Source organism: Diplotaxodon limnothrissa, linkage group LG15, assembly GCF_057381915.1.
Source record: "Diplotaxodon limnothrissa isolate DT_005_m linkage group LG15, D_limnothrissa_male_GT1.1, whole genome shotgun sequence".
Classification (NCBI taxonomy): domain Eukaryota; kingdom Metazoa; phylum Chordata; class Actinopteri; order Cichliformes; family Cichlidae; genus Diplotaxodon; species Diplotaxodon limnothrissa.
In genome coordinates this window covers 6,865,036-6,879,986 of record NC_140610.1, presented here as the reverse complement: position 1 = coordinate 6,879,986, position 14,951 = coordinate 6,865,036, and the positions used below count along the sequence as shown (strand labels likewise).

Here is a 14,951-nt window from a genome sequence, read left to right as displayed (position 1 = left end):
GGATTAATCAATACTGAAAGATGAGAATTTAGTAGCATCAGCAAAATAATTGACAACATTTATGAATTTAGCTAGCTACTGTACAGTATTTCAGCTTGTTATCCATCCTGTTTAGCTCATAACATCATTTCTTTGTGCATGCTGTTGGCTAATAGTTCCAACTATTACTACTCGCTACTACTCACTTAGCGAGTTATCCACTTTCAATCACTTTTAACCATTTTATCTTTTGTAAACATTTCTACTTATTCGAAGTTTTCCCTTCACTGCCTAAAGTTCCTCAGGTCCACTAATTCTTTTATTTAATGGTAACAGCTGAGCTAGTCTTTTCATATACTCCTTGGCTAACCTACCGCAGATGTGCCCTGGATTAGGAATCACTGTCGTAGATCAACTAATGTCACCCTAATGCAGTAGACCCATTGTGTCTGACTGACAATAGACCTGAACTCTTTCACAGTGCAAGTTGTTCCATTACTCTACAACCTGCTGCTCATAAAAGTTGAGTTTCCTCTCTGCACAGTGTAGCCATTAAACTTGTCAGTTTCCTCCAGCACAAGCTGTACATTCATACTGTGTGGAGGGCAATTTACAGAACAGGACAGAACTGTCATCAACCTCTAGTTCAGTGCGATCAGAACCGAGTCTCAGAGCTGCCTCTCTTCAGTGTGCTGCTATTAAACTCATCATGCTCAAAGCTCAGGTTATTATGCGACCTGGATATCATTAGCAGCTTCTCGCGCTTACTATAGTCGCGCCTCTCTGCCACAGACTGTGACACCTCCAAGAGCCGATCTCCTTGTTCTTCTCTGTCCTCCAGCCGCTTGTAGCCTTTGGTGCTGCCCCGACTGCTGCTGTTACTACGGCTGCTGTTGCTGCGGTCAAGTCGGGGCCAGCTGGGGTGCTTCCGCTGCTCTGGGTTTACGCTAAGCATACTCGGTCTGCGCTCCAAGTCCAGAGATTTGGAATGGCTGTTGAGCATGTGCAGAGAGGAGTTGGAGCCAAAGTCACTCTTTGCTGCTCCCGGGGAAAGCCAGCAGCCTGAGGTAGAGGAGGGAGCAGGGGAGAGGGAGGACGAGGATAAGGAGGAGCAGTGGGATGAGGAGGAGGCGGAGTTACTCCTGTGTAGGCCCGGTGGTTTGGAGGCCTTGGCAACGGATGCCACGGGAACCACCAGAGACTCCACAGAGGTCAGAGGCTGCGACCTCTCTCCTTCTCTTCTCTCTCCTCCTCTGTCCTCTTCAGTTATTGCCTCCATCTCCGGCTCATCAATAACACAGTTGTTGAGTTTTATAACAGGGAGTGTAAATGCAGAGATAGAGGAGGAGACAATAGAGCGTGCATGGTGTCCTCCCCTCTCTCCATCTCCATCCGCTGACCACTGGTGACGCATGGAATCCGAATGAACCAGCCCGACCCCGGGGCCACAAAATGGGCGATCCTTATAGAGGGGTGCCAATAGCCCTGCAAAGTTACAATCCATCTTAGCCTGTTCTCTACGTCTGTGATACTCCTCATCCCCTAACAACACCTCCTCCTCTTCTGTAGAACCTCTCCCTCCTCCGGCAATGCTTCCAGCACGAGAGAAAGCTAGGAGAGAGTTGCTGGCTAACCGTGCGGCAGTATCGCAGCCGAAGACTCGAAGATCTCCGACTTCTCTCACACAGGTGCTGTTCCGGTGTTGGTGTTGCTTTTGCTCTTTCTGCCTGAGGCGGTGGATATCGATGACTGTGGAGTACATGTCTCTCATATGGATGATCTACAGCAAATGAAAATCGTATTAGCAGAAGTAGAAGCAGCAGCATTTATTTTAGATTACCTGAAAATATTTGAAGCGTTTCATTAAAACACATTATCTCCCTGTAGTTTTAAATTTGTGCACATTGCCACCGTGTGGCCTTGGGGGACATGTTTCTCACAAGGATTACCAGTAAAGGGAAGGGAGAAGGAGAGGGATAATTGAATCAAAGGAGAGAAGAAGAGAGCATGGAAACAGTGAATTTAATCAGAGGGAAAATTGCAGAGCTAAAGGTGGAAGGAGACTGGGAGAAGTCTGATCTGCATGTTATGGAGATGATGAATATGGATGACTAGAGTGTACATGCCCTTTATTTTGTAGAGAGTGGAGGAGGGACAGAAACAAGAATCAGTGACAGGGAAGAAATATTAACTACAAGTTCTGGCTTTTAAATTTAGAAACATTTGATGGAAATATTGCTAAAGAACCTACTTTTGAAGCAGATTATGCAAAAACTAAAGTTGCATTACCCACAAAAACCTTCCAACTTCTTTGTTTCCCATACAGTGTTTGAGTATTTCGACTGTGCGCATCCTGAAGCGATGATTTCAGCCTTACCTTGGTTTCCCTGTCTCTGTTTTCGTGAAGTATTGCATTAGCACAGATGAAAATAAAAATCCCAATGCCCATGGTGAAGGGCCCAAACATCTTCATCCTCTCAGAGTGAAGATGCTGTTCTAGGAATCGCATCAGAGCGCTCTCAGTCTCCTTGGAAGGCGTACCTAAAACCACAAAACAGCGAGATGAGCCATGAGAGGAACAAACTTTTGCCAGCAGGTTTCTAGTCACCCTTCTTCACCTTGCCCATTGTGGCTCGCATTGGCTGCATCCTTTTCTGTCTTGACTCCAGTTCCTCCTCCAGCGAGTATGGCTTTACTGTGAGGCCAGTAACCTAGCGTCGCCATGCCAATCCCTATGGCCAAGATGATTAGTCCCAGAAGGAGGAAAAACCCAGATGCAGAGTAGAGACGGAGTCTACCTCGCACCACTACGACATCGGTGCGCCTCTTCCTCTTCCTAAATGAAAAAGGATGGCAAGAAAACACAAACGGATTTTTGGAGGTAACAGTTTAACAGCAATGGGTAACAAATACAGCAAATTTTCAGAGACTGCAGAAGCAATTTCACCAACACACATTAGCTTTTGTGACAATATCCTCTTTCCTGCTGCAGAGGCAGCAATTTAAAAGGCTAATTTATAGTTCTGTCTACTGTGTTAAAATGAATGCACATGACAATCACCTAGGAGCGGCCTCGGGGGCGGCGTGTCCCAGGCCCGGCGATGTCGGTGGTACGGGCCGATGCTGAGAGCGAGCAGAGTCCTGGCGTTTTAGCTTGGCCAAGCCTGTTAGCACACCTGCCGCTGCAGTCATTCTTCACCTGCAGACACAAATTAGGAGTTAATGACTTTTAAATTCTACTGCCTAATCAGCATCCACATTACTGGTTTACAGTTTGTTGCTAAGAGATTGTTAGGGCCTTGGTGCATACAATTACAAGATGCTGCTGCTAAAAAAAGATGTATTTGGCATAGGTATGCACAGTATAGTCACAGTGAGGAAAAAACACAACTGTATCAAAACACAGATGCACATGTGTTTCAGCATAGTCACAGTCTCCCAGGTAGTCCTAATATATGATGTGTAAGACACGTAATAGTCAGTAGCACACCGTCTCCCACAGTTGTGCAGATCACAGCTCTGTTTGTGTGATTTAAAGCTGATGTGTCACCTCATGCACTTTTTCAAAGCTGTTTTATTTATTTTTTTGCTAACGGGGAAAGTGTGTCATGACAAAAGCGTGTTTTAGCATCTTTCCAAGTCCCAGAAATACTCTTTAGAGCCTAGCAGTGATACAGATGTAAGCACACCAAGCAGCACAACAGCCTGCTCTGCTCATGTTTTGTTCGGCTGCCTGTTGTCAGTCTTCAGGACGATCATGGGGACAAGTGTGCAAGTGTGCATGCACATGAAGCTGTACATTCAGGCCTGCAGGATGCTTGCAGGATGTAAAGGAAACAAACCCCAAAAGCATACTTGGCTTGTGATTTGAGTCTTGGGTAGTGTGTTTCATTCTGATTCACATCCTGTATTTATTGCTTTTGCATGTTTATTGTTTTTTTCTCCTGTCGTTATTTGCATTTTTTTTAAAAGCTGTTATAGATTTTAATAAAATACATCGCCTCAATTCTGTCATAACATTCGAATGAATCATGGTCTCTGGGCTCACCAGCTGCTCATACATCTATTATTGTTATTAAAGGAAGGGGGCTTAAACAAACACAGGTTTATTTTGAAAGCACTCATTTGGGTCTAAATGACTGTTAATCTGACCTCACATGAACATTAGCATTGTCCTGTTGCGCATGAAGAGGATTACATTGACTGAATTTGTTGCTGAGTGACCTTGGTACTGAATTTAAATGCAAATTTCAGATGAAAATGTGAAAACAGCTCAGCAGTTCAGAGCGAGCCCTGTAAAAATTGGCAGCGAACAACCGCTGGTTTTCTCCTGCTAATTTTATTTGTGATGTTTATAGGGTTTTCTATCAGACTACAGCCCCCAAAGGTAATCAGTAGGTCAATCACCCAGTTTATGTGAAGTGTGATCAAAGTTCTGAGTATCATCCTGCCCTCTCAAGCGCCTCCAGACTGCTTTCAGGAACTCACATCCTCAAACTTGCACAGAGAAAAAAAAAGCATCAACTTGTCTTTCAAACTGACCCATGCTTAGTATGGAGGCCCACTGCTGCTGCTCATAATTAAGTCTCCCTGCAAGACCCAACGTTTTCACTAGGGGTGCAACAATACTCGTATCGATATCGAACCGTTCGATACAGTGCTTTCGGTTCGGTACGCATGTGTATCAAACAATACAAAATTTTGTGTTGAGTGTTCAGTGGATCTGCGTTCGACTACTCCGCCTAGGCTGCTCTGTCGAGCGCAGATCCAAGCTAGCAAGACAGAAGCTAAGCTCGTTGCAACATGGCAAATTGAACCTCCCCCACCCTCATTCAGATGTGGCCTTTGGAACTATCTTGGTTTTCATGTGAAGCATGACCCTGATGGTAAGCGCGTCATGGACAAAAGTAAAACAGTATGTCGGATTTGCCACGCAATGCTCAATTGGTGGGAACTAGTGCGTTAGCGCAGTTAGCTTGTTAACGTGTTGACGCCGTCCAGCCCTACGCACGGGGCGATCCGCGGTAACTTGTTAACGGAAATTTGCCGCGTTATGGGGTTAATGTCATTTTAACGAGATTAACGCTGACAGCACTAGTGGGAACACAATGAATATGACTGCACATTTACGCCGACATCATCGTAGTGCAAAGACAAAAACAACAAGCACACATGCTACAAACTTTACCCGAGTCATTTAGACAGCCGTTAGCACATGATTCTCCTTATGGGGACCTGATATGTTTAATATGCTGCTGAGAATATACCCCAGAAGAAGCGTATAGTGTAGCTTTTATTTTGGAAAGAGCCCTTTCTCTGTAATAAACTCTCTTTTCCAAAGATGAGTGATTTCTCGATCAGATAGATTTATTATTTTGTTGTTTACATTAAATTTAAAAACTGTACTTTTGAGTTAAAATATATATTTATAATTTTAATAAATGACAAATTAAAAAGGCATGAACATTTTTTTGTATTGAAAAAATATTGAACCGTGACACCAAAGTATCGAACCGAGCCGTGAATTTTGTGTATCGTTGCACCCCTAGTTTTCACCACTTTTTACTTGAAGAGGACAGATAGTCCACGCCTGAAGGAAGCACATAAGGTCAAGAGCAGGATCAGGAGCATACTCGCCTTTCCCACAAGGTTGTGCGATGTGAATTTGTGAAGCTATTAATGCAGAGCTCTGCTGTAACATCCTGATGTTTGAAGAACAACATCCAGAACCTGTGTTACTGTTCATGCCATAATGTGTCGGCACTTAAAACAGAAAGAAAAAAAGAACCTGCTTTTTGCTTCTTTGGCCACACAGGTTTGACTCCTCGCTTCTCCACGACAACGTAACAAAGTTGTACTCCAGTTGAGTGATCTAAAACTAGCAGCTGTGCTGGAAGTATGCGACGGTCCATGAGAAGATAATCCCAAACAGGGCTTTTTAAAAATAATACATTTGACTTGTATGTGCTGTTAACCCACCTGAGCACAAAAACAGCCATACAATGATGAATTTTGGCAGCAACTGGACATTCCAATATTTCACAAGTTCATTGTCTCCAATATTGAATAAGACTGTAGTTTTTTTTTGAACAGTTTCTACACAGTTTTTCAGTTAACAATTCATGGAAAAAATAAACAAAAATGGTTAAATCTATTTTTCTTGTTTTGTTTTGTTGTCTTTGAACCTTAGCTGGGTTCTCACATGCTGCATCACATACTTATTTTTCCTGACTCTTATGTACTCCGTTTACATCGCTGAGTCCTCACTTTGGGTTTTGGACCTTCCCCCAGTTAGCTGCATTTTGGTTTTCTCTTTTTCTGGAACCTTTAAACAGGAGAAACAACAGCTGTGATACTGATGAATGATGATCTTAACGTTGTGCAACACAATCATTTAAAGCTACGGTAGATTATCTTATGGTGTAGAGGTTAACACATTTGATTGGCAGGCATATGGCTCTTTGTTCAATTCCAGCTAGACACACACAAATCCCCTTAAGGGATGGTTCAGGAAGCTAGCTGCTGTGGTGACCCTTTGCAGCAAGGGAGCAGTCAAAAGTAGCTTTAGTAATATAAACTTTCATTTCACAAACAAGCTTACCAGCAAATAACTTGAGGCCAAATGTCTAGTGTAAACGTATAAAGCACTGAGTAGATTGTACTAATAACGGTGCACTTGAAACACTTCTACCCCCAAAGGCAGGGAGTATGCAATCAGTTCCATTTGCCTGTTTGTCAGCAGTCTAGTGTCCACAGTTTTCAAGATATAATTTTCCAATTTTGTGTGACGATAGACCAATAACAGCTCCAGCTGACGTCACCGTATTATAATAAGACAAATGTCATGAAATGTCAGTTTTAGCATGGCCCTCTCTCTCTGCTTTCTGAGTGCTATCAGACATGCTCGCTTATGTATTTATTAATTCATGATCACAGGCATATTCAGAAGAATATAAAGAATACTTTAATGACCCATTGCCTGACTTAGAACAAATGTGATGTCATTCTTTCTGTATTACTTACTTTTATGTACCATAGGCACATGTTCTGTGTAGTCATGTGTTACAAAGTTATTTGGTTCCCAGGTTTGGGCATGTGCACATGTCTGTATATATAAAGGATCACACAGATTTAGCATGGGAATGATAATACACCAATGACCTTCCCTTTTCTTTTTTTTGCTTCCACGTGTCCATCCTGTCTTCCTTTTTCTTCCAAGAAGGCACAATCTGTAAATCTCCCCCTCTCGCTTCCATTCTCACCCGCTGTCTGTGTGCTAATGCATTCTGGTTGTGACCCTGAATAATGTTTGCTTTCTCCTACTTTCATTCTTTCTCCACCCCAGCTTACTTTCTCATCTTATCGCTCTCTTTGTTTGTCTCTCTCTTCCCTCCCACCCTCTGTCCTCTTCGATCTATTTTTAATCTGTATCTAATTTTAATTGAATTTTATTCGGTCACTTTCCTGTTTCGCTCTATCCCTCCCTCCCTCCTTTCCTTCCTTCCTTTCTTTTCTTCTGCATATCTGAAAGCAATGAAGTCAGATTTAATATTCAAAATCAGACAAAGCTTTTAGTATTCAAAGTAACTGTGAATCACACACAAGACCAGACGTTCTCTCCTCCTACCCTCTTTTCTCCTTCTCACATTTTAATGTATTTTTCATGTCAATCATCTTATTGGTTGAAAAAAAACTGCTGTAAGAGAGCGCTCTCCACCACAGATGGTGAATCACACAAGGACAAACACAACCAGCCACTTTTCTCAGGTTTTCTGTGCTCCCCCTCACTCTGCCTCTCTCCCACCCTGATTCTCTCCCCTTCGCTCCTCGGTGTGCGTCAAACAGGAACCCACACAAATGTTTCAAGAGCAACGGGAGAGATTTCCTCGGTTTACCGAACCAGGAGGAAAAAGGATGGACGGCGGTGGCAAAGAAGAAGGGTAGCGAGAGTTGGAGTTAGGAGTAGAAAGTAGAGGATAGATGACAAAAGGAATGCAAGAACAGAAAAAGAATGAGGATGGAGTATATTTATTTACATCAGTTCATGTAAGGTGCAACACTGAGTCATGCTTTCACCACAGAGGGACAAAAAAAGGGAACAACTGTTCTGGGACAAAGTGGGGGTGATGAGTGATCGAAAGAGCATTAAAAAAAAAAGCCTGACGAAAACAAGAGGAGGGTAAAAATGCTTTTCCTGACAGCCGTGAAAAGACCGCAAAAGAAAACAAGCTGAGTGCATCCATAGTTTTAACAAGACTGGAGTAAAAAAACAAACAAACAACATCAACAAAAAAAAAACAAGTGGAGCAGAAAAGAAGAAGTGCTGTCACACAGATAACACCAGCAGCCTAATGAGAATGCACTCAGGCTCTGACACATAAAGGCTTTCCATGTGCAGTGACCAAAAGAGATGAAAGTTAGCATTCAGTAATCGAGCTCGCCACATGCATTCAGTTCATGTCCTCCTTCTTCTTCTATTTTAAAGACTTACTGTGATCTTGTTGCTTAAACAGTGATGAAACACACAAAACTTGTGCAAAAACCTGCTGCTTCTTTTCCAGTCCGCTGCCTTGCTGGGCAGTTCTCTAAATCGGTCTAAAATTAATAATAAATCAGGCCTCGTGTGATCACCTTAGTAATTGCTAAATTGCTGCAGCAGGTTTATCTTTGCGTGCTTTCGGTAAGGCACGAAAACATATTAAAGCAATTTGCCCCATCCTTTCAGGAAGCGAACTCATTCTCTGTGAAGTTATTTAAGCATTTGGAGACGTTTTAAATAGATGCATCACATCTCTCAGGGCAGAGAGTTCCCTCGGCACATTGTAACACCTCCTTTTTTTGTAGCGTGATAATGTCGATAACAGCTCATCTATAGGTGACGCCACGTGATATATTGTCCCTATAGCAACTATATGCTGCTGCTAGGTGACGCGTTTCCATAGCAACTGCCAGCTGTGTGCACTGGGATGACAGGTGCATCATTAGCATGCGTACTATCAACACAGGGGCATTCCCCATGCATTATTTTAAGCCAGTTTTGACTTGTTGACCTTTAAGTTGTTTCCACCTCTACCTCTGCGTGAAAGAGGTTTGATTAAGAGGGGGAGGGAAGGAAAGGATGCTGGAGACTTTTAAATCTGAAAGGGACACACCGGAGACCTATATTTCTTTTTTTTTTTCACAGCTACCTTCAGGGTTTCAGTTACATCTTGTTTATGCGATTTGTACTAAGGCTCTACAACCCAGCTTTCTCTAAATCCTCACATTAGAGAGGAAATGATGCAGCGTGGAAGAGGAACGAGAACATGACAGGTGGGATAGAAGGAGAAACTGAGAAGCTGAAGGGAGAGTAAAGATGTGAGACTGGAAGGAGACACAGCCAGAGGAAGGAGACAGGGAGTAAGCGACTACAGGAGACACTTTGATCTACATTTAACAAACTCCAGAGACTTTTTATTTTTTGTACTCTGAGCATGCTGAGGAAAGTTTGTTTCAAATGACTCACTGCAGTGAAGTGTGCGCTGACATGTCATGGAGAAAGAACTTGAATATGGACACAGATGGAGTACGAAGGAAAGAGGCAAGGAGAGATGTAACGAGAGAGGAATGAGCAGGAGGATAAAAATGGAGCTTGCTAGGGAGGGAAAATCTGGCATCCAATGTTGCATGTCTCCTGTTACAATTATAGTGGGTCATTTGTTTTTGTTTATGCCGTAAAGTTCTCTGCTGAGGTTAACTGAGGCCATGAAAATGCAGAGACAGACAAAGCCCCCCCCCCCCGCTGCTGAAGTTAAGGTCATCTGCCATAATCGCATGGAGCTGAGAGTCTAACATGGAAACAACACACCAGCACGACTTAATAGCGTGGTTTTATTTTAATTCAGTGAATATAATTATGACTTTTTAATAGTTTTGCTAGTATTCAGAATATTAAAATGTAGTTCACTTAATGCTCTCGAGCCAGTCGTGATGGAAATTAACTTGCAGGAGTTAAGAACAAAAAAAGTGAACAAAATCAGATCTTTGTGTTCTGTCCTTTTAGCTTAAAAAGCTTAAACAATTATACCATCAAGCTTTTTTTGTGTTTTTTTTTATTTATTCCCATGTCAAAATAAAGCACTTCAGATTCATTGTACACCTACGCTAATGGTGACAATAATGTAATTCATGAAAGAGTGAAAAAGACTGACTTAATTTGATAAGAATGAATTTACTGCTTGCCAATTTATTTGCTTCTCTCGTAGCTCTGCCCATTCAAGTTAGATCCTCCTCTGCTCTCGAGCAGAGTCAATAGGCTGTTATCATAAACTGTATATAACACAGATATCAGCCGATTAGCGCTAAGCAACAGTTTAATAAAACACAATAAGGATCACTCACTAAATAGAAGCCAAAACGTCTTGGACTGGATGAAGATGGGTATAAACTTAGCAAAAAAGTAAGGAAATGTTGCGTTTGGTTGATGTAACAATGCTGTAACAATGTTTCTTGGCGATAAATCTTATACAAACAGTATAAAATGCATGAGCAGAGTTGAGTATAGGGGTTGCACCCATTAAATATGTGCCAAATTTTCTGTGCCAAAGCCAAACAGATTGTTCTGCTATTAACTCTTGTTTGGTGCCATTTATTTGATTGGATGATTTAAGTCTGAAGAAACACGACATATTAGCAGTTTACACAATTTATTAATTTAACAAACAGGTGCCTCGGGAGGTGGAAGAACGATGCACAACTATAACAAATTTTCCACTTGAGGTTGGCTCCACAGACTCTCAATGTCCAAAATTATAGATCTACAAAGCACATTTACAGCCGGGTGCAAAATATGAATTCCCTCCTCATAACTCATAACAACTCTGACTGAGGGGAAGTTTTGTTTTTGTCACCTGGATAATTGACATAGGTTCATGGCTGCCTTGACTGATAGGTGTCCCGGCACGGGCTCTGGAGCCAGTTAGTTTCTGCTAGGCTTCGTCCACTACTGCCAGTCATTAAACTGCACCTCTTCAGTGTATGTGTGTGTGCGCGAGCATGCTCTTTAAGCCTGTTGGAGCATTTTTAATGGATTGTCTGTCAAAACATTATGGCTTGCTGTGCAGTACAGACCATCCCAGAAATTTGCACGCATCACTTGGTGAGTGGAATTTTGCACTAAATAGTTGATATGTGTGTGTCTGTGTGTTGCACTCTTATATTTTCTGAATGGTGTTTACTTATCAAGCTGCCTAGTATAAATGTCACCTTCACATTCATATAAGATAATATTTGGCTCCAAAAACACATTGGCAGTCAAAACACTGACTGACTGTAATTGTAAGAGCTTGCATTGTGTCTGAAGGCCGCCAAATGGCGATAGATGTGGTTGCAAAAAAGATTTCTGGTTCTATTTAAGTGGGAGAATGTCTTATGTTTATTTTGAATAAAAAATGCATCCAGTTTGTAAATCTTGATGATACCATGTTTCAAAAAAACTGAATTATCTGTGCTATACCTACAATGGCTACGGAATTGGCAATCACAAGTCATATTGGCTAAATAAGCGTGTGGCTTCACAGTCAGACCTGCCCCCTTCATCACATCCTATTGTTTGCAACCACGATAGCAACAAAACCAAAACACTCATGTCGAGGTTTCAAAATGTGGCTTCAGAAACTCATGTTGAGGGTGATGTCACAGTCACTACATCCACCTTTTATGCTAGCTATGGTAGGAGCACATAGTAGTATTTTATAGAACACTGTACAAGTGTAATATGGACTAGCTAGTGTGATCTCTTACAGATGACTTCTCTGCTTCTCCAGGCATTTAGTGACTGTGAAAGTGAAGACACATGGATTATGCATGCTGTGCCCTGCATACACAACGGGAACAAATCTCTTTCATGCAGCCAGATGTTTCAGTAATCCACTTTGTTCACTCCTGACATGTTCTCTAGTTGCCTTTCCAGAAAGTTCAGAGGTCACACTCAGCTCCAGAAACACACCCCACATCTGCTTGATCAGCTGCAGATCTAAAAAAAATTGTGCTGGTGCACGTCCTACAAAATATTTGTTTTTGTCTGCTGCTTTTCACCTACCTTGAAAAGCTCATGCTGTCCAACTCAGAACCCGCTACATGGCACTTTGGCCAATTAGTAGGTGTAAGTAACAAGAGCAGTGACAACGACATGAACCCTGACAAGATCAGCATTATGTGAGAAAAGGAAAAAAACTGGCGACATGATCATTTTTTTAACCACTTCAGCGTCACATACTCTGCTTGTTGTAACATTTCTACAACGATTGGATATAGTGCAGAAAAATACAGCACGAGTTGTAGATGAGAATACGTTATGCAGTAATTGGCAACTCTTACACTTCTCATCAATATGAATATAACATTGTACTGCTGAAAATTTAAAGTGAACAAGCCTGGTTGGGAGTCACCAAGCTCCTAAAGGTAGTAAAAATTAAATGATGTAAGTTTCCTAGCCTAACAAGTACAACAGAGCACACTGGAGTGAGATCTGTGTGGGTTAAGTCAGTCTGTGCACGCAGAGGTCTAATCAGCCAGAGGTGACTTTGTGTAGACCCTGTTGAATCGTATTAACCTTATCGCATCTGGCACTGCTGCTTTCCAATGTAAAGGACCGCTGTGATTTATGTCTGTTTCCTTGGCGCTCTTAAGGGAACAGATAAGACTATCAGAAGTAAAAGAAGAAGAGAAAAAAAGAGGAAAACAGATAGAAACGAGTGTTTGTGTAGTGCCACACTCCTACAGACTCATGGTCAGGGGGTGAGTCATCTGTCTGGAGAATATGTCCCTTTATGTTTTCCCGCTGACCTTTTGGCAGTGCATTTTCTGAAGCGAGTGCTGGAGTGTCAAATCATCCACCCCCTTCACCATCTTGTTTTTTCCCCTCGTTATTTTGATGATACATACTCCTTTTATTTTTTAAACTCTTTTTTTGCACATATCCTTCACGCTGACTCAGTGTCATTGCCTCCTGTGATAAATTCTCTACTTAATTGAATTAAGTTTTGCATTGAATCATCAGATGCTTATGCCAGGCGTAAGAGCGTGCATGTTTGTGTGTTTATGAACTGGAGTGAGCCCCCTGTTGATTCCATTAAAATGACTCATTCTGTCTTCCTCACAGCTCTGAGTGTCAGTCAGTCACCCACACTCATCCTGGGACGCGAGCTGGCCCCAGCAGCCCTGCAGCAGTGGTGGACAAACTGGACTGAAACATGAAATAATTCATTTGTGATGTTGCTTTCCTTAATTTGATTACTAACATTTTTTTCCAACCCCAAACCAGAATTTGTTCTTCTCCACACACACAAAAAGATCTTATTATTTCATCAAGGAGGTCTTTGGAGTGAAAAAACTGAAGGAACTGCTGACCTACCAAAGGGGGTATTTAAACAGGATTATCCGGTTAGCACGATATCTGTGACGGAGGATTAACCAACACATCACTCGACTTCCTAATTATTCCCAAATTAAACCCAGATCCAGTTCTCTGCAAAGTGTTTGGCAGCTAAATTTGTCTTATTATGAGCCATTTGGCTGAGTGAGTTACCCTAGTTCTTCAAACGGCCCTCAAGGTGAGGCTGACTCTTAATTCAAAATCATTTCATTCACGCTGCACGATAAAACCAGTGACGGTGCACCTCCTGTTAAAGTGCTCCACATTCTTCTTCTTTTGAATCTTTAGAAATGTGCCCATGAAAAGGCAATCATCACATTTCTCTATGTTCACCTCAAAGTCGAGTTTAACGTGCGTATAGATGAGACGACTCTGTAAAATCATAACTAGAAGCCAGTCGTGGTCTGTATTCCACCTACTCAAGTGTGATGTGGAAACAAGAAGCCTCTGGTGCACATGCACTGTGCAGCACTGAGCTAGTTTATTGCATAAATGTTTGTAAAGACATTAAAAGTCATATATTACTGTTACATCTTTGTGTGCTCCTAATATTGCTTGAAGGTTTCTGACAATAGGCTCACTAAAATTGTTTGACCTTTAATGATCTTTAATCCATCTTTGGAGGCTTACATGCATGCCATCACGTTTTCTTGGCTACCAGTTGGCCAATGATAATCAAGAGACAGCAGGCTGGCCTAAACAAAGGATCATCTCAGCCTTGGCACAGTAAAATGATCAGAGGATTCCCTCCAAGATAAAACAGCAAATAAACAAACCACACAAAGATTAGCACAGCTCATAAAAATGATAATAGTAAGATGACACGTATCCCCACTCATCAGTCTTTCAGGTGGCTTGTGGCTGATGTTAAACCTTTTTATTCTTCAAATATTAACACTGAGCGTTGTAAAATATGCATGTAAATAAAAGGGAGACTGTAAAACTGTCAGCTTAAATCTGCTTGAATACGTCTCCCCTTGAAGAGTTTAAACCACAACTAAGCTCTTACCTTTTTACAAAAGCCGAGTTTTCACCGTCAGTGTGCCATTAGGCATGCGGAGGGATTAGGCTATAACCTAGGGACAGTAAAAAGCCATCTTCCACTTTGAAGGCTACTTCCAGTGAGATGCCATGCTGGAGAAAATGAAGATGACAGGAGACGGTTCCACTCCCAAGCGGCAGTACTATTTGCTGACATCCAAGCTCCTTATTAACGGAGACGACGATGGTCGTTAGGCTTCTGTGGTTCGCCAAGTGAGACTGAAATATTACAAAGTGCCAGTTCTGATGACTTTATCCTGCGCGAGGCACGTTTTACGCCATATGGAGAGTACGCGCGCTCGAGACAAGGAGGGTGGCGAGGCACGCTAATTACGACTGAAGGAAAATCCTTTCTGCCTATTTAAAGTCCTAAACGAAGTGGTTGTAATTCCCCAGCGGAGAACTCTGTTTTATTTGTGAGAAAAGACAGCAAAGGAAGCTGATATGATACCCGTCCTTCGACTGGCTCGATGTAATGCGTAAAACTCCCGGTATCCTTGTTTTCGAAAAAAAAGAA

The 14,951-nt window shown here is 42.1% G+C and overlaps 1 protein-coding gene across 1 annotated transcript; it reads right to left on the bottom strand.

Moving 5' to 3' along the window:
• Positions 1 to 584: 584 nt before the first annotated feature.
• tmem200a (transmembrane protein 200A) lies at positions 585 to 14,482 on the bottom strand. The gene is made up of 5 exons (XM_085373579.1): positions 14,403 to 14,482; positions 3,041 to 3,178; positions 2,598 to 2,815; positions 2,357 to 2,520; positions 585 to 1,759 (listed from the first exon to the last, which is right to left on the bottom strand). Exons 2-5 carry the CDS (start codon positions 3,169 to 3,171, stop codon positions 635 to 637), a joined length of 1,638 nt encoding a protein of 545 aa, XP_085229705.1. The 5' UTR covers positions 3,172 to 3,178; positions 14,403 to 14,482; the 3' UTR covers positions 585 to 634.
• Positions 14,483 to 14,951: the final 469 nt, after the last annotated feature.